Source organism: Acyrthosiphon pisum, chromosome A3 (assembly GCF_005508785.2).
Source record: "Acyrthosiphon pisum isolate AL4f chromosome A3, pea_aphid_22Mar2018_4r6ur, whole genome shotgun sequence".
Lineage (NCBI taxonomy): Eukaryota > Metazoa > Arthropoda > Insecta > Hemiptera > Aphididae > Acyrthosiphon > Acyrthosiphon pisum.
In genome coordinates this window covers 5,333,450-5,354,829 of record NC_042496.1, presented here as the reverse complement: position 1 = coordinate 5,354,829, position 21,380 = coordinate 5,333,450, and the positions used below count along the sequence as shown (strand labels likewise).

The 21,380-nt window shown below is 28.7% G+C and overlaps 1 protein-coding gene across 4 annotated transcripts in view; it reads left to right on the top strand.

Annotated features, from left to right (window-relative positions):
* LOC100168094 (protein phosphatase Slingshot) overlaps positions 1–21,380 on the top strand; it is a 68,774-nt gene that overhangs the window by 17,208 nt on the left and 30,186 nt on the right. For 2 of the 4 annotated variants that reach the window (XM_016803008.2, XM_008182714.3), the window contains exons 2-3: positions 3,343–3,398; positions 19,362–19,635. In XM_016803008.2, coding sequence (XP_016658497.1) covers positions 3,343–3,398; positions 19,362–19,635 — 330 coding nt within the window. Of the gene's footprint in view, positions 1–3,336; positions 3,399–19,361; positions 19,636–21,380 lie in introns of all 4 variants that reach the window. The other 2 variants (XM_008182720.3, XM_001942824.5) reach the window with 1 other exon arrangement.

Below are 21,380 nucleotides of genomic sequence, written 5' to 3'. Positions count from 1 at the left end.
CACTGTATTCAGTATTGTACATAGGTAATGAGTGTCTAGCGTCTACAGTTGATTTATACAGTTCGCAACGATAATCAAATCTCAACTGCTTATTAAAAACGATATAGGTAATCAAAAATATAATATTGTGTTAGTACCTATGGGCTTAACCTAACCTGTACGTGTCGATATCGTGTGCAGTGGTTGGAACAACAAAACCTCCGTACCTATGTAATGTTTTAATTTTTGACATTCGTTGACGTGCGTTGCATCTATATACTGTCCGTGTCATAACAATATAGTGCCGTCATCTTTATTGTTGTGGTTATAATTTTTTAACGCCTCACATGTCACATACAATTTATAATACTAAATTTACCTTTTAGTTTAATTTGCAACGCACAATTGTTTAACGGAAAAAAAAATTCATATATTAACATCAGGTAACCGGTTTCAAGCCCTGGTTTTACCTAAATAGTTTCATATAATGACCGTTTATTTATGTATATAATATTATAACGGGTGGTGTATCTTGTGAATTTTTATCTATTACGTAAGACTTAGTAGTCTCACACTGTTAAAATTGTTTGAATTAGTTTAGTATACCTATACAGTATACATCATCGTAGACTATACCTATTTATATATATGCCTTAAGTATAGTTGTGTATACTATGCGAATTTCAAAACACTATTTAAACTAGACAAATCTGGAAATATGTGCGTCGAATGTCAATGGTAATGGCTTTAACGAGTAGTATGTTTTGGTAAAATTTAATTTGATAAATTGTTAATGACATATTGTTGAACAAAAGTAAAAACTATAATGATAAATATTAGAAGCTAAATTATAAATTCAATACTTCATATACGAAATTATATACACACACTCGTAGACACACAAGTGCATTAACTGTTACCTATACGTTTTATAATGTGAAAAATACGCTAAAAAAACGTGGAGATCACGGGTCATCTGTGGCACGTACCGACGCAGCGGTCGGCGTAGTGTGTATGACTTAATTTTGTCTGCACAATTTTAACCTTTTTTTCGCCTCTTCGTGACCTAGAACCGAGAAAATCGTTTCGAAATCGTTTAAATGGCTATAATTTCATTTCATTTCGGTTTTTTTTTTTATTATTGTTATTGCTTTATTATTTTTGTTGGTCTACTATGTACAACCATATCCACTATAACCGTGTTTTGTCGCGGTCGTGCAAGCCGGGGTCGTGACAGTGAAAGTGTCCGCGACATACAATCGTTTGTTATTATTGCACGCACGTATCTTCCGCCCGGCACCCGTCAAAATAAATTTACAGATTTACCTACGTTCAATTGTAGGGCACGATGTCATCCGCATAATATGTAGTCATCTTCTTAACACTGTTACAATCACTGCGGAATGACGTCGTTAACGTAAAAATCCTATAGAAATATGAAAAATTAATGCTGCCAGAAAATTCAAATTTAAAAATGTACGAAAAATTATTTTATTTCATTGCAAATTTAGTAGTATGAGTCATGGGCGTGACATTAATTTCAGACATGATTTCATTTGTGTTAATATTATGATCTTGTTATTGTATAATATTTGCATACCTAGTTTTCATAAGACATTTAATGCAATTTTTTTGTTTTGTTATTTAGTTGTCTATTTTTTTTTTTATTAGGTTTAGGCTATAACTTTTATATAAGTATTTTACTAGTAAATTATAAAATGTGTAATGTATGTTATGCCACTTTTGGGATTTAAGAAACTGTATATTATAAATAAATACAATTATTACATATTAATGCGGGGCTTTGAATAGTAAATAATAAATATCATTATAGTTCAACAAGCTTTCACTATATTATACTTGTAATGAGTAATTTATTTTTGAATAATTGTTTTTAAAGTAGGGAATCCATTTGTGCGTTATCGGATTTTTTAAGTCAACTGTCTATGAAACTGAAGTGTGCTGAAGTTAAGATAATGAGTTTTTCTATAACAATAAAAAAATCAATTAAATATTTTGAGTGCATTTATAACTTTCAATTTTATAATTAAATCATCATAATAATTAAAACAAAACTTTATAATTTACTGTAAATACCAAAAATATGTTATTAGAAATTAGGATATTGAAAGAATAATATAAATTAATTTAGTAGAATGATGACATTAAAACTCGATATATCAAGGAACCGAGTATAAATTTTTAAGTGTTCAGTAGAAAGATAATACTATTATAATGCATTTTAATTTTGATGACAGGAAATATAAGTCGTTGTTGTCAGACAATTAAATAATACTTATCTAATTTGTAATTAGTGTCTTTGTGTATTTTATATTATTTTGTATTATTTAAAAATAAATAATAATTATCAATTAGGTATGTTTTTTTGATTATATTTTAGTCCCGCACTATCGTGGATAATACATCATTCGTTTGAATTTCTTGAATTATGGTTGTTATTAAAACTGTTTGTTATGGACTTATTTATTATAAAGCGTATGTGTATAAAAGTGCATGATATCGGCGGAAAGTGATATTCTAACCACAAACCGTTTGTATTTAATATCTCTTTTGTTCACGGCTATAAAATATACACTTGAAGTATATTATAATATTGCGGATCGCTGGAAAGCATGGCAGTAATACCAACAATGAAAATAAACTTCATAAAAAAATGATTTAGGCTTGTGTGCGGTTAGTTGCTTAGATACTGTGAATTACAATTTCCAGTGCTCAGTAATGATAATTATTATATTGAACGATGGGGCCAGGCTGTGTACTGTTATATACGATTGTTTGCAGTACATTGAACTTGGCCCATACATCACACGAGGGAAATATAAAAATAAAATAAATCACGTTTTTTTTTCTCTATTCCGTGATAAATATAGCTGCTACTGTATAGTGTACCTATATTTTTTCGTTTAAAAAATATCTGAGTCAATAAAAATTTTTCTAAGTTAATTGTTAAGTACAATCTTCGTGTAATTTAATCGTATTAAATCTAACCTTGAAAGAATAAAGTCGAGTGTAATGCATAATAATGAAAACAACAGTTTCAACTAACGGGCAAACATTTAACAGCATTAATTACTTTTTCATGTTTTTTTGTAAAACTTGTTTTAAAAGTATAGGTCAACTTTTATAATACGTTTATGTATTTTCAATTATATTATACACAATTAATTTATATATATATTGTAAATTATTAATATCATATCGTATAATATGATCTGTGCGATTTAATTCTTAAAATATAAAGCTCACTAGATTTAACTGTTTAGAGCCTGGTGCCACCGGCCGACCAACCAAAACAAATTTAAAGTAATTGTCTAATGCATTTTTATTTATTGGTAGTTGCAGGATTCAGGAGCCGGCAGTTCATTGGATGAAGATGAGCCGATCAAAACCAATCGCAGGTAAGATAAATATATCATATCCGATGGATCTATAACACGTCGATAATTGCGTGCAATAATTAATACGTATACTTGTGCTTGAGCATATATTTATTATTATAATAATATTATATATTATGTCTGAGTGGAGCTTTGCCAAAACAGTTAGTCGACAAATATCCATAATGCGACCTACGGTTATAAAACCTCTATAGCGTATGCACGTGTGTGATAAGTATTTACTACCGTTTTATCGATTTTCTAAGCAACTCAAGGATACTGTAGACTACGCCTTGCACCAAAAATAAATCTAAGACTTTCACCCAAAACTGCTGTAACCGCGTTATTGTAGCAAACAAATTTAGAACGGAACTAATCGCAATGGTTTTTTCCTGACAATAGTGTTTTTTACTCGAGAAACCTTGAGTGTTTTATAACAAAATATCTATTGTACTATATACCTATAACAGATTGTATTTGTCATTATATTTATATGATCTGGTCGTCATGTTTAGGAAATGATAAAATTAACATTTGGTAAAAATTTAAAGTATCTACGTTTATTCGTTTTTGAATTAAGAAATAAGAAAAACGTTCCTTGAGAAATCAAGTGAATATCCAGTGTTGTCAAAATTATAACTTCAGACACTCATAAAAAAAATATTGTGAATTTACGCTCAATTTTTTTTTTTAATGTCACTGTATTCAATTTTCAAGTTTTTTGACCAAACGAAAATTTTTCTATCAACATCAATTTTGAAAAAAAACTAAAACAAATTGAAAATTTCGTATGCCAATAAATAGCTCAACATGAGTCAAAATATTTTGAAGATGTTATAGTGTATAGAAAATGCTAGTATAAACATTCAGTGAAATTTTATGTATCTACTATAATTTTTTTTTGGAGTTACAACAAAAACCAAAATCGATATTATCAAAAACTGATTTTCCGTAAAAATTTCAGTATTTCCTTAATTTTTTGTTGGTTTTTCCTGACACTTTTGAAAGCTATTCTTGTAATTTTTACCCACCCCCCACCCCCAAAGTACTTCCTAGATTCTCTTTCCTACCAGAAAAGATGCTGTTGAAAATCAAATTATTTTTACTGTCCTAAATGGTAATGACAGACACTAAAAAACTACACACGCACATCAGTGTAAAATCAATACATTCATCGCTTCGCTCAGAATCTAAAACTGGACGTGTGTACCTAATGGAAGTCAACTATTTTAAAATGTCATCAAAATAATTACATTTGCATTTTTACATACTAGTATAGGACTTATTAACAATCGAGAATATACAGCTTTTAACCTTGTTAGGCAATTCATAAGGGTTGTAAAAATGCAAGTTTACTTAACATTGCAATATTGAATTTTGTATTAAATTATTTTGATTTGATTATATTCGTGTGATTAAAGATAGTCAATCTACATTCTATACAATATCCAACTACGGATATTATGATACCAATGAAAAAATATCTACAAATCTGTATTACGATGGCATCAATTGATTGAGTTCAAAGCGATAATATTTCAATATTTATAAATATATTTTGTAATTATTTTTTATAGGTGTTGGTTTCATTTTATCCCGTCTTAAATTTCATATTTTATTTTAGTTTCTTAATGCGTATTATAATTGTAAGTTGTAATATTCTTACTTTGATTTTTTCTATTGAAAACCACACGTTCTGTACTTATGTATAATATATATTATATTTATATAATTTAAAATAATTTTTAAAAAACCATTCATTGTAAAGTGTATAATATTTTGTTAGTCATATTTTGAATAAGAACTTATACCCACTAATGAATAATACTCGAGTGTGTCGATTTTGTAGAACAAACCTATTAGTCATTTATTTCACAATCCGTTACCGCAGAGTAATGATTTTCTATTCAATAATAATTTCTTTTGACATTATAGGTAATCATTATATACATATCTGCTAATAATAACCTCGTGCACATTCAAAACAGGTATCGACCTATGATATATATATATAATTTATATATGCTAATAAAAGTGTTGTACAAATCGTTATTATTTTGTATTTTGTTAGTACATTAACATGTTCGCCTTTTTAATCGGTTAGTATATTATCTGTTGTGCGAAACTCCGAGATGACGGTAACTCTTAAACGGTTCGTTTGAAACTGCGTCCTTGGTCAGTCCAAGGTCTGATATCGTTTAGGTCTAAAGAGCAATAGCGAAGGTAATGGAACAGTGGGTACTTACTTGATCAGGACCACCGAATCCAACAAATTGTAATTTATTATGAAACCGTATCGGTCAATGTGTATCTATGTGAAAAACATAGGTACCTATTATACTACCCATATTTAATCTTACCTGATGACTGTATGTATACTGTATACATTCTGTACACAAAAATTCGCACTTAATATTGTGCTGTATATAGGTACTTACCATCGATAATTGTTATATTGTCTGCTGAAGTACACTCGTTACGTAATATTTTTTCATCGGTAGAGAACTATTTATTATTATTATTATTATTATTATTATTATTATTATAATTTGTAATAGTTTCTTACCGGAGATAAAGATGCTCGAGGGCATCCGGAGAAATCTGCGTCTTTCAGACTTTATAATACTCATATATACACTAAAATATAATGTAGTAATGTGTCGCGACGACGATTTATTGAGCATAGTTATAGAAGTATTGCGTCATTTTAATCGGTCGCTCATCATCATAATATATGAAACATCACTAAGCAAATCGTCGACATTATACCTATTTATATTTTCAACACTTAAATTTTAAAATATTTTTTATAGCTTATTATTATGTATTTAGGTTGTACCAAATAGGTACTAATTTTCGAAAAGATTATAAAAACTATTATTTTTATATTATACGAATAGCCAATAGAAATACTAACTCGACAATAATAATATACTTTATTAAAAAAACCTACACTTGATCACGAATTTCAAAATAAAAATAAAAGTATATTATTTCCATAAATACTAAACATTAAGGTACAAATGTATCGATATTATTGAATATTTTATAATACTATTTAGTATTGACCATCTCAATTTGTAAATCTATAAAATAATATGATTTTCTATCTACTCCAATAGTACTTACATGTTTAAACTTTAAACCGTATCAATTTTCGTGATTGTAGTATTTGTATTCTCCTTGGAAGACTGGAACAAATTCTCCAATAAAACGTCGCTATCGGAATTTAATAAGCACTATCGTTAAATATATGAATTTCATAGTCAAAATATTTTTTTTGTAATTGATAATAAGTAAATGATAACATATAACATATAATATATATAATATATGAGTGTGTATCGACAATGTATTGCGTGTATGTAGGATAGATAATTGATGATTTTAGGTTAAAAGAGAAGTTATATGGGTACGAACAGTAGAAAATAACCAGTATTTTTGTATCTATACGGATTGTATTTTATAAAAGTTTTCTGAAATAGATCACTAAGTATATGACTTTTCTTAAATGAATGCAACCATGGTTTTAAAAGAGAAAATATAGTTTTAATACTACTAAAAAAACTACTAAAACTACTACTAAAAAAAAACCTACGTTGCTACCTATATAGGGTAATTTTGTAATTAGTTTTATAAAAATCGATATTTTGTAGATACTTTAGTGTATCTTTTTAGTACCTAGTCATTTTTATCAGTACAACAAATTATAACAATTTATATTTTATTTTCACAAATTATGATTACCTAAGTAATAATTTAGGTACTATATTTACACACATACAATTGTAATTTATCCAGTTTGATTAGTTATTTACTTAAACAGTTTTAAAATTAAACAATCCACTCGCACATATTAAGTCGTGTGATTATATTATTATATACTCGAATAAACAATTTAAATTGCTGCACCTACAGGTTATTTTAATTTATCATCGCAAAGACAAAAAATTTTATCATAGATTGTATAACTGACAATAATAATTGCTGTATACAACTGCAGTAGTTGACCCATTCACCATTTTAAATACATACGTTTTATGATCAATGCCTTTCTTAAATTTATTTATTATACGCGTATAATGTAATACCTACATACTTAGCATTCGTAATATTTTTAATTAATTAATAATTCTTTTAATGCCTACTAGGTACCTAACTATTAAATAATTAAACAACTTGCGTGTAAAAGTTTAAAGATTAAAGTTTACAAGATAAATGTATAATGTATATATGGATGTAAATCTGCGCATAAAACAAACAATTTTGATTTTGATATAGATTTTTAAATCTTATTTTAACTAATGGATTTTTGATCTTGATATATTTGGTGGTTATGGAGTCGTAGAGTAATGTTCTATACGTAAGTATGTAAATGTGACAACATTTTTTTTTAGGTATTTTTATTATATTGAATAGAGCTGATGAGCGCTTTGGCTAAAAAAGCAAATGACAAGTTTGCCCTAGTTTTGATATGGTTACATTTCCGTCGTTTAGCTACACGTCAATGAGCTTGATCAATCGGGTCAAATCTCTATCAATGATTTCTCAACAACACTACCTAATGTATAGTTCTATATAACTATTTTAGATAGGTAGAAAAGTATTTATTTTTACCATTTTTTGCTTTAATACTAAAAACAGTCACGGTGGATTTCATTAATTTACACGTTGGTTGCGGTGAATCCGGTGGGTAATTTTTTGTGTCCGATCGTGTAATGATTACTTTCTATCGGAAAAATACGTAGAATTTCATTTTTTGTGGCCTAAACCCCATGGTAGCAATGTTCAGCAGGAAATTATTTCATAAGTTGTAGGCGTTCGTCGCCAATAGGACTTTCACGTTCCAGGGTTGATCAACAACAATAGCCGATGATAATTGGTGAATTTCACTGTATTTTTATTCCCATTCATACAACTACTGGTTTCTATCAATAGATATTTTTCGTTTTGCATTTCTCTATCTGTCTTTGTTAAACGCTCTGGCTAACCGATTTCCATGGTTGCGCAATTGAGACGGGTAAAATCATCATTCACCGATAAAGTCCTCCCGCCCGATATATTATAATATTTTATTTACAACTTATTTTACCTCATATATAAAAACAGAAAAACGCATTCGTTTATCTGTTTAAAATAATAAATTGACAACAAAACAAACGTCTTACACGCTGGATATATTTATATATATTTATTTATACTGCAAACCTAGCAAATTACAAATGATTTTCAAATTTTAAATAATATTATACCTATATATTATTACTTAAATATTTCTGTCATTTATTAATTATTATGATAAATTATAGCTATCAAGCAAACATATATATTTTTGAAAAAAAACCAAATATTTGCAAATAATAATTAACTGCAAATAAGTTCTATACTATGTAGAATGTCTGTCTTCAGTGTGCGTTTTATTGAAAATATTTTAAAATTACATTGTCATTAGTTTACAAAAATAACCAATGCTATATATTAGGTTATCTTGGTTTATGTTAAAACTTGTATAACGTGCTCATTCTTCTTTCATAAAACATGAAACCGACTATCAATTGATATAACTATCGTCTATCACATTATGCTCGATATTTCCTACTTTGATAATTCCAATATTGACCATACTGATAAACATTTTTGAGATTATGAAACAAATTTAGATTTATATAAATTGTACATGCTTTAAGTGTTCTTTTCAATTTTAGTAAAAAACTTAGAAATTACAGATAGGTATAGCGGTATAGGTAGTTATTACAGATTGTTTTTTTTTTCTTGATTAACCCGTTTCAACTTAGGCCGTTGGGTGGTTTTTCAACTGTGGGGGTGTATACTGTAGGTTTGGTAAACAATTGTGTTCTTAGTTTTGGCAGAATTTCAAGTTGAGCACCCGTAGGTTTCTGCCATGCCCAGTCGAAGGATGCCTGCCTAGAGAGAGGAGCCACCCGTGGTCGAGATTCGAACTGGCAACGGTACACGTTGGAGCTGACGCCGTAGTCCGCTCGACCACTCCGTCCCCCTATAGATTGTTATTATTATGCTAATTAACATTGATAGACATATATTTATGTTATTAGTTATATTCTCATGATATTTTCATTATTTATATTAAAACATGTAACTGTTTTAATATTTTTTATAGTTCATATATGGTATATATACCTAGTTGTTATATAAATTATTATAAAACACTGTATTTAATATTTACAGACGTATAGATAAAATTATTATTAAAAATAATATTTAAAACCACCTAACTATAATAATTGTTTTAGAAGCATTGGGTATAGTTATCTATATTTGATTTAAAAAGATGGTAAAAAAGCATTTATTAAATCATATTTAAAGAATTATTTCTGAGACAGATGTTTTTTTATAATTGCAATCAAACAATTATTCAAAAAAATAAAGATTTAATTGTACTTGCTACTAAAATACTAAATATATATATTATATATCTACCTTCACCGTTATTTTACTGTTTTTCAATATTATTTTATCAAAATTTACTAAAATGTTCGAAAAATTACTTCAGCTGTACTATACTGTAGTTTAGTACCATCTGTATTCAATATTGAAAGGGATGCCTTAAAAAGAACATTTTTTAGTTTTGTGAAAAATGTAATATTTTAAAATATAAATCCGTGAAAATAATGTATTATAAGTATTTTATGCCTATAAAAGTATAAAACAACTCGCGTCAATATAAAATACCTCTGAATATTCGATTTATGTGGAATTTAAAAAATATCATGATCCGGGTAGATCATGTTTTAACTGCTATATCCAATTTTTCTACTTTTCGACGACGATAATTTATATACTATATTGGAATTATAGGTATGTATATATTTAAAATATTGAATAGAATAATAATTCAACTGAGATGAACGAAGATGACGATGAGGTCATATTAAAATTTAAATTATATAATTTCTTGCTATAACGTAGTTTTCGTCGGTCGGACGAAACCCGCGTGCTGCGGCTACTGTCACTGTGTTACTAGTTACTACCGAAATAAAGCGATGACATAACGCACGCGCGCGCACTGGCGCACATACATACAATCGCACACATACAAATTATAAAAATGTTGTATACTACATTATTACACATACAAAAGATTTGTCAGTAAATTCAATAATTAGGAAAAACAACAAGTTGCGCAATATGACCTATTGTATATTCGTCCAGACACCATGCGGTTGACGCCTGTAACAAAAAATTTCTCTTTTCTGCCGAAAAAAACAATACTATACTATACTATAGGTACTATACTACTTTAAAACTATACTCATTAATATATATGCCTAACGATTGTATTCCTTTTTCTGCGTACATTGTATTTCGGCCTGCATTATCATAATACTGCTGGAGTTTCTGTTTTTCAATATTATTATTAATACCGTTTTTTTTTTATATATTTTATATTTTCTGTTCTATAACGTATTTTGTAGTCGATCGTGAAAACAATATTATATTTTTTATTCTTGTAATTCTGTACCGAATTCCCGTGCGGTATAATAATATTGTTGTGTTATAAAATTCCTATTGTTTTTTTTTTTCATTAATACTTAACTCAAATATATTTATCTTGTATTTTCTTAAAGTTTGCTAAGTTTTCCCTTATTTTTCATCATCGGGTACAATATACATTATCACTATAGTTCTCCCATTCATCAAATCTAATGCTTTGAAGAAAAACTTCAATTACCGTCGGTTACGAATAACAATGGCCTCCTAGGTTAATTATTATGATGTTCATTGTTTTTATTTAAATCCAAGTCCATTGACCTACGTCTATAGTGGCATAGTCCATGAAATACTATATTGTCTATATATATTATCACTGTCTGTTATTTGAATATTCATTATTTATAAGATATAAAGTGTTAAACTTTTAAATTTTACTACCAATACGATGTTTGTTCGTTTTTAATGTAAACTTGGTAAATGCATAATTTATAGCTGTCCAATTTCACACAATCTAATTATGTATTTATATATGCATCTGTGAAACATTAATACAATTTTATTATTTATTTTAATACGATATATTCTAATGTAAAAAATCTTCTGTGTATACGTAACATACAAGAATTAATTATGTTACCGTCCCCGATAATTAATTTTAAACAGGTCTTAAATACAAGTATACATTTTAACCTTCTTTGCACATGAATGAGTATACAAAAAAAAAAATAATAACAGTATGGCCTTTCTCGGTTCATTAGTTGTTGTAATATAACACCTTATAAACTTATTTAAGTCGATTTTAATTTCTCATTAGTATGAATAAATCATAAAAAATAACAATAAATAAATACACTAAATATCATATTGAATTATATATTTTAAATTATTATTGTTAAATGTTACATGTTTTGAGTTCCATCAACAACATACAATTATAGATTAGACTTCAAAGAATGAGTATATTGTTTAACATTGTATTGTACGATTTATATATGGTAGTATATAATATATTTATATACTTATATATAGTTTTTAAAAACACGTGTAGACGATCATCAACGAATATTGTCAATATACTATACTAATAATGTATAAATTATAAAAGTACAGTTGTGACTTGTGAATATTAATTAAAAGTTTTACACGTGTTTATAACTGATAGCTAGTTTTAATTAAAACCCTATTCAAAGCATATCATAACGTACATTTTTTTGATACCGTCTGATTAGACTATTTGAAAACTGGATTCGAGAAAGCTGAATAGCCCTAGGGTTAGATAAACAAAGGATATTTTATACATTATACTGTAAAGCAGTATAGATATTAGATATAGTATTTGACATCTATAATAAACTTTCTGATTGCAATCTTAAGTATATGTATGTACCCGTCCGTACTTGTATCTGAATCATGTTTAGATAAATTAATAATATTATAAATGTGTAACATCGCAGTTCTAAAAATAAACGAGAAAAAAATGAAAAGTAAAATATGTACCTATTATTATTATATGTAAAAGAATATCGTCATCGTCCCGAAAATTGCCAACTGCGTTATAACACTGTTTTCGTAAATTTCTAGTTTTACTTATTTAGTCCCGAAGAACAGTCGTAGCAGTTTATATAGTATATTAATTTTTATATCAAAAAGAAATCGTGAAAATGAGGATAATGAAAATACAAATAATATGTGTTTTATAATTGTTTTTTACACCTTGTTTTTGGCATTACTAATTCTTTAAGTATTGGAAATCATTGTTAACCGCTTGAATAAGCAAGGGAAATTTAAAAAATATAACTCCGTGCCGAAATAAGTTCTTTTCTTTTAACCGAAAACAATGTTATTTCTATGAGTACTTCCAAAAAATAAAAATAAAATTTGTTGCAATCGATACCTACACAAGATTAAATTACTCAAATCATAATTGTTAATATCATTGCTTTGGTGCATGCTTTTGTGAGACAGTATAACATAAATTCTATTTTAATTAATACATTCAAAACTCATTGTTTAGTTTATGCATTGCTATTGCCTATTATATTTACAATAAACTCAAAATATGGATTTTCACAATTATAAAATATTATAGGTATACCGTGTGACATAAGTAAAGTATTAATTTTGTGAGGTGGATCTTAAATATTGGTGAATCATAAATTTTAAAAACAATAACAATAATATATTATATAACTATCTCAATTTTTTCATAAATTAAATATAAATGCATGCAAAGTGTAAACCATTTCTTTAGAAGAGGTGCTTACTGCAGCTGTTTAAAATGTTTAAGTTTAAAACTAGTTTTGACAGTATAATATCACAGTTGCGTGTATGTTTTGATACATAATTCTTATTGAATTAATAATGCTGGTTGATAATATATTAACGTAGACGTAAGTCAAGCTAATGGTATTTATCTCTATAATAAATATTAATCTAACAATATATGTTAAATAATAGTTATTTAATTAAAGGCTATTGTTATTAGATTAAGGTTTGAATGATTTTATACCTATCGGACATTTCGTTGATTTAATACTTCAACCGTTACACATTTTAAAACAAATCACATTTTTTTTCTATTTGTTATAATTTTATGTATTAATATTAGAACAAATAATATATTCATATGTTTTAGATTCTGAGCAGAGCGATTAATGTATTGATTTTATTATGATGTGTGTGTTTTTTGAGAGTGTCCTGTTCGATGGCAAAGTGAATCTAGTAGGTGCATTCGGGAGGTCAAAATTTAAAATTCCCAATAGTTTTCAAGTGCTGGGAATAACAGGAATTTTTACGTAATATCGGTTATGGTTTTTGGTGTAACTCTAAAACAATGATCGTGGTACATGAAATGTTCACTGGTTGTTTATATTAGCGTTTTCAAAATATTTTCACTTGTTTTGAGAGGTTTACGGACATTTTCAGTTTCCATTTTTACTAGTTTTTTATATGGATATCATTAAAATTGTATTTGTTGAGTAATAACATAAATACAAGGCTCCTAACATATTGTTACAATTGTAGTTGAAAAATATTAAAAATACATGGACACAATTTTTTTTTATGAGTATTTTTAGTTCAATTTTTGATAACATTTATAAAATTAAAAAAATGATTTTGTAGTTAAAAAATGCATGAAATATTCAACTTTTATAGCTAAGAATTGAAAATTTAAAATAAGGTTCCTGGTAAGTAAGTTATTATGTAAAAATCTCAAAAATATGAAAACACAGTTTTTTATAGTTATTTTATGTTAAAAATTTGGACGAAATTACATATTAAATAACCAAGAATAACTATTTTAGTTATTTTGTTGTAATTTTATAATATGAATTCAACCTACCGGCTACCGTATTCATAATAATTAATAACAATATAAATGTAACATAAAATATCCATACTTACAAACCATCTCCGCTAAGAATCGTTTTTCGTATAAAATGATAGAATATCATTGAATTCAAATTCAATACCATCCATTATACAGTGACCCACTTGTAACCACCTACTTTACAGCAGAGCGACATCCAGTGAACCACCTTTTTTTTACTGTTATCATTATATTATAAATAATATGAAATTTTATACGAATATTTTAGTTGCATAATTCTAAAATCCCTTTCTTCTAATATCTAAACCAATATGGCAATTTAAATAATGTATTAGGTTAGGGGTATTATCACTAATATGTAATCAACATTTGTATTTAACTCGTGTAACATAGAACTATACTTATTATTATTATTATTAAAATAAGTTTGATCATCAAATTTAAAGACCTTGGCCATGATCCAGAGGTTCTTACTGAATACTATTAATTTCAATATATCTTGTTTTTCTTACAACAAAATCTAATTTATGATGAATTTTTATAAACCTAAAAAAAAACCTACATTAATGCGCCAAATGTGCATAATAAACATTTCCACTATTTCATTCGTATTTTTGGTTTTGTTCTTACTAAAATGTGATTTAAGTATTTATACCATTAACTGTATGCTTGTTTTATACTACCAAGCTATTAAGTTATTTGCAAATTCTGAATTAAATAAATAATACAATTTAATATATTTCATTGTATATATTTTGTATCTATTATTAAAAGCCTTTTTGAGTTAGTTTGAGGTAACACTAGTATTTTATTGTATTTTTTTTTTAAGATTATTTACGTTGTTAAATTATTTTGTGGTTTTGTCATTTAACATTTTGCAAATTAACGGCGCTCAATAAAAATGTGTTCGAACAGATGTTTGGAATTGTTCAAATAATTCACCAGAGTCAGACTTATTTAAACAATATTGTGTAAACGGTTGTCTGTTAACTATCTCTGTTTGGATATAAGTTATACATTCAATATTGTTATGTATTCGATTTGTAATGTTTGATTTACTTCGATATAACAATTGTTATTTCCTATTTAAATTATTTTTTTTTTATATTTTAGGTACCTATCTAATTTTTATTTTATATTTAGTTAGTGCGGTAATTATACAGTACTTAATGCTGTTATCATAACCAAACACGCTCTACAACCTTAACCTATATAGTAGTTATGCCAACACCTTGGTTCATCAATTAATTTAATTGACGTTTTACTATCTTAAGTCTTAGGTATCTTGTCCGTATTTTTGTCCACCTAGAATCTAGATATATTTTATAGATGTAACTGGATCATCTCCAAAAAATAAAATTTTTAATATTAAAATCTTTTATCCCTTGTAAACTTAATCCTAATTAAACCATGTTTGTAGTCCAGAAATATTAACAACACATGTGTCTATGTTAAATACTTCGATTAGCGACGATAAAGAATTCATTTGAATATATTAAACGTGCAGCCATAAAAGCGTATACCAAATACCAAATCATATAATTTGATACAAAATGTCATGACATGCTGTCCTGCATCATTCTTCGCTGTTCAACTGTTCTTGTTTTTATTACATAATCCATCTTAAATATAATATACAATATTAGTTTACGTGATTTGTGCGAATAGCTTTTGGTTATGCTTATGACTATATAAATATAGTTTACGAATACTATAGCAAAACGCGTATAATAATGTGATAATAATGCATTGGTACATTTATCGAAATTAGCATCTGACCTGCTTCAGCAATGTTTCCGTTCAGTTAGAAACCGACGCTAATCGAATTTTTCGATTCTGTTGTTTCTGGTATTTATGTAATTTTTATTGTTTTGATTCGCGCAGGTCTGACGTGGAAAATGAGTGTAATATTGTATTATATTATGGCCATTCCAATCGTATATAATATGGCAATATGCAGCATATAGATGCGTCCGCTTTAGCTATATTATAGTAACAGGAAAATATTATTTGATATCGTGTGTGTGTGTGTTTAAAGTCCTTCGGATTTCGATCATGCTTTTTCTCCACTATTACACCGCGGTTGGGCAGTGGTGTTGGTATATTATAATAATATATACCTTTATACATAAAATACATTAATACGCATACAACAGCGCGCAACCGTCGAATCTGCTGTCGTATATTTACACATATATATACAACCGGTTTACCTACCGCTCAGATGGAAACGAGTTGTGCTGCCGAGTTAAGGCCTCGCAGCAGCCGATGTTTTCTCGCAAATATGCGCCGTGGCATTAATAATAATAATAAAAATAAAATTACCAATATACGAGTATGTGCACGGAATTGGATCGCTTTTTCAGAGACCGTTCCCCGTTATGTTGTTTACTGCGATATATATTATACATTTATACTCGCACGTAGGTGTATTGTAGTATAGGTCTCGCACAGAGTACCTATACTAAAAATACAAATACAAAAAAATCGGACATCGTGCCAGCCGATAATATAATGCGTCCACCACCGTGGCGAACGTTTTAGTTCATTTTTTTTTTTGTACAGGTTGACTTTTTAAGGTCAAACTCCCATTTTCTTCTTAAGTTTGCGCAGTTTATTTTTTTTTAGATTTTTTCCAAAATAAGTTTAAATAGACTTCAGAGCATTTTAGTTCGGATCTGCAGTGGAGAGGCATGATCCGTTATGGAGACTACATGAATTATTGTCGTTACCCACCTTTACCCACCAATATGTACTGCTGTCTGCTTGTCTGTAAACTTTAAACGCTCTTCTACTCTCCCGTCTCTGTTCGATTTACGATAAATATACATGGACGTTTTCATTGTTTTCAGATATACCTATTACTATAGGTATGTATTATGATATCGGAAATATGGGTATCGAAAAAAAATATGTTTAATAAAAAAATTATGTTATAGTGCAGTATTTTGCTCCGTAGTTATATAGGAGTGCCACCTGCTGCAGTGTCGGTGATATGTGCATACTGCATATTATTATATATCAAGCACAACAGGAAATGCTTGAATGCACAATAACTGGCATTTATGAAAAAAAATATATCACACATATAAAAAGGAGTAGATTTACACAGGAGATTTCGTGGGATGTGAACGATAGGTACTTTATCTCTTTGTTTATTTTATAAACAAACCCATATATTGTTGTTTTTTTTTTTTTTGAAATCTCTATGTTCTAAACATTTTAACAATTTTTTATAATAATCATCATCTACTTAAAACGTACTCAATTATTATAGGTAGTATTTATATTATTGTTATGTCTATAACTTTATTTTTTCATTACCTATTTCAAATTAATCTAACATCTATATTATATAATATTTTACTTCTGTTTTATCCTATTTTTTTATTACATGGTAGTGATGTACTAAAAGGCACATTTTCTTCATTTATAATTTATTTTTTTGCGTAAATAATTTAAAATTGAATACAAATATAATAATTTGAAAAAAAAAACTCGTTTACCGTATTTCTCGATCCAATTATATTTAATACAGTTATGTACATTGTTGGTCACAATATTATATAAACGTCTAAACGTCAACATAATTAGGATATAATATTATGTGATCATAAATTAGTAAATAAAAAAATATATATATATATAAATTGTTAAATTGTTAAATAAATTAGTTATGGGGACGTAGTGTGCATAATTTATTAATTATAATATTTTATTAATGTTTTAAAATAGTAAAAGTCAGATACGAAGACGATATAATTATAAATTGTTTAATAGTCTATCAATTTCTACTATAGCGATATTGTGCAAAAGAAAGAGATTATAGTTATTCTATTATAATTTATTTCTATACGTCGAAATCACCCGCGCCGTTAATAAAATATAATACAGTTTAGTATAATTATGGCAATCAACGTATTATCGTAATGTATAAAGGAAATATAATAATATATTATGTTGTATGTTATTCGATTTACACTTGATACGTAACACGTGTCCGCCATGTTGAATAACAACTATTTGTATTAGCTACTTTTCAGGATTATATCCTATATATTATTATTATTTTCCTCTGTTACGTTGAAAATTACCACAATTCCGCGCATTTGTATTTTTTGACTGTGTAATGTACACCTAAATACAGTTACCATTATCTCGGTTACTGCACGTCGTGTTTGTCATTTCGGAAATAACCGTCTAACTACCTATATATTATGACATAGACGTATATAAAAAGTTTCATGTTGTAGTGTTGTACCTATATTTATACATAAAATGTTGATAATTTTATGATTTTTAAAGCATAGGTAATAATTATTTGTCACGCCCCGTAAAAAAATTAAAATTCTGCGATAGCGACCTGTTCGCTACCCGCCAATATTATCTGGTGTGTGTACCGTGTACGTAACACAGGATCGAGATTTTTGTAAAAAGTATTAAGAACTGACTACCAGAGCCCACGGTACAGTGGGGGGTGGGCTTAGTATTCTAATATATACGATATATATATTATGCCGCTGCAGTAATAGCATCTATAATACACGTATAATATATTAATGTGTAACACGATAGGTAGTGCACGTATAGCCTGACCGACACGATGATGAGAAGTCTTTGCGGATCTAATTTCTTATATTATGACGATCACTGCAGTTCGTGATTTATACCCAATGCCTTCGTGTGGTAGGAACCTACATCGACCACATTATTATCATTACACGTTTGTTATAATATGCAGTGTACGCATCGTTTCTTCATCAATCACAAACACACACATACACCCCTCGAAAAAAACGACACGATATACCTACGACTGCAGTGCTTAATATAGACGACGATGTCGTTGAGTGTATTATTATTGTTCTCTACAGACAATGCATTATAATAATATTATGCGCCTATAATATTATTATGTGCAACGAGATTCTGTTGAATACGATTTCGTGACGTTTGAAAAATAATAGTATGTGATATAATTTGTGTATACGATTTACAGCGACTTTACTTTACTTTACTTTACTTTACTTTACTTTACTTATTTACTGCACCGACTTTTTTTCTCGATAAATATCGAACGAAATAGTTATAATATGTTTAATATATTTAATCTTAAGCCTTATTATGTGTTCATTATAATAATAGTCACCTAATTTGTCCGTCTCGACTATGTCCCACAGGCTTAGCGAGTGTTATTTTGCCAACAAGGGTTCGGCGGCGGTGCTGTGTTCGCTCACGTCTCATCAGCAACAGCAACAGCAACCACAGCAACAGCCACGCCGTAAAAGACACCACCATCACTCGCTACACCCGCACAGACACCAGTCACTGTCCGCTCCGGCGTCCAGTAGGATGTCCGCCGGCGAAGACGAAATGCAGACCCGTGCCAACGACATACAGGCACATCTGCAGTCTATGTTCCACATACTCAGGCCTGATGACAGTCTGAACATGGTAAGTTTCGATTACTTACATAAATAAAAAACCTAGAGGATAAATACGGTTTTGAGTATAGGTATATAATATATAAAAATTAGAATGTTATAATATGATGCAAGGGTATACTTCAAATTTTATACGTAAAAACATTTTTTTTCTAAATCTTGAATATGATTGTAGCGTCGCCAAATGGTCAGTGACGTATTATAATTAAGTAGGTATTAATTTGGTAGCTATATCAAATAAACATATATTTTTCAAATTATATAAATAGGTGCATCAAAAATGTGTTAGTTTTGCTTTTGTTATTTTTCCGCTGATTAAAAGACACACACACACACACACAAAAGCAAATCTCTGAGAACGCCACTGAAAACATCACCCTCAAAATCCTGTAATACAACCACGCATATTTTAGTGTTGTGTGGATTGTAGTTAAATGGTATAATTATCCTATTTGGCAATGCATTCAGAAAAGTACGTTAATTTGTCCTGCTATATGGTTACACTCTTACACTCGCCCGAAATCCTTTTACCTCACGTCCTCACGACTTTAGACTCGTGTGCAACCTTCACAGGAAAACAGACGATTGTGGTTTATTTTCCTAAACGTGCAAGTTAACGATTTTAAATGCATTCAACGTGTACCGCTGCATTCTCTATATCCACAAATTTGGACTACTTGTGCGTGTACTAAGATAAGCAGGTATACGCGTTATTCTTGTTGACACAATGTTATGTTGTATAATATTTGTATATATAACACCACGAAGTGTCATTGGATTAATTTGGTTTCTGATAAAAGATTATTGTTAATATTAAATACTAAGTTTTTCAGTGGATTGCTAAGATTAGGTACATATTTTATTTCGTAAAAAAACGATGGAAACATTTTTTTAGTACTTGTTCAACCTATTTTGACGTTTTACATATTTTTAAAAATATTATTATTTGTAATAGTTACACTGTCCCTACAAAACGTCCTTAAAATATATTTTATATTTTTCTTTCAAAAGCATACCAACGAAATATTTGTTAAGAGGCTTCCTCACATTGCAGTATATTTCTGAATACATAAATAATTAGCTATAATTTCCAATCATAACGACTTCTTGCTGGAAGCAATCATTATTTTAAGGGTCAAAATCGTATTATCAAATATCTGCTCAAGGTTATTTCTAACGGATAATTGGTCGATTTCTCACTGTTAGGCAGTGTTAGCACGTAATCGTATGCGTGTATTTCGTCCTGTAGGCCAAGGTGATTTCGGTTTTTCGTGTAAACGTATTATTATTACTGTTGAAGGTCTAGATAAGAATAGTAACTGCGATCGATGAAAAACAATGGATCCCATACCACAACAAAAATTGTTATAGCATGAAATTCAAACTCGCAAATCGTGGTTAATCGACTTTTAGACTAAAACTAGTTTGTAGATGACTTGATGTTATAGGTCTTACACGAAGAAAGTTTTTTTTTTTTGTTTTTAAGACGTTGGGTGACTGCGATCATCGCGTATATTTTGAACTTAACACCCACGACCCACCCAACAGATAGTCAGTGATGACATAGAGCTCTTTGATTTGTACCGTTGATAGCTGAACAATGTATGAAACATTCGAAGGGTGTGCCCACATGGATTTCTAATGGGGCACAATCGATACCTTTCAAATAGATATATTATAATACATAGTGGGGTTGACATTATACGAAACAATTGAATTCACTTTCACGGATTCAAGGCCGTGCACGCAAAGCAT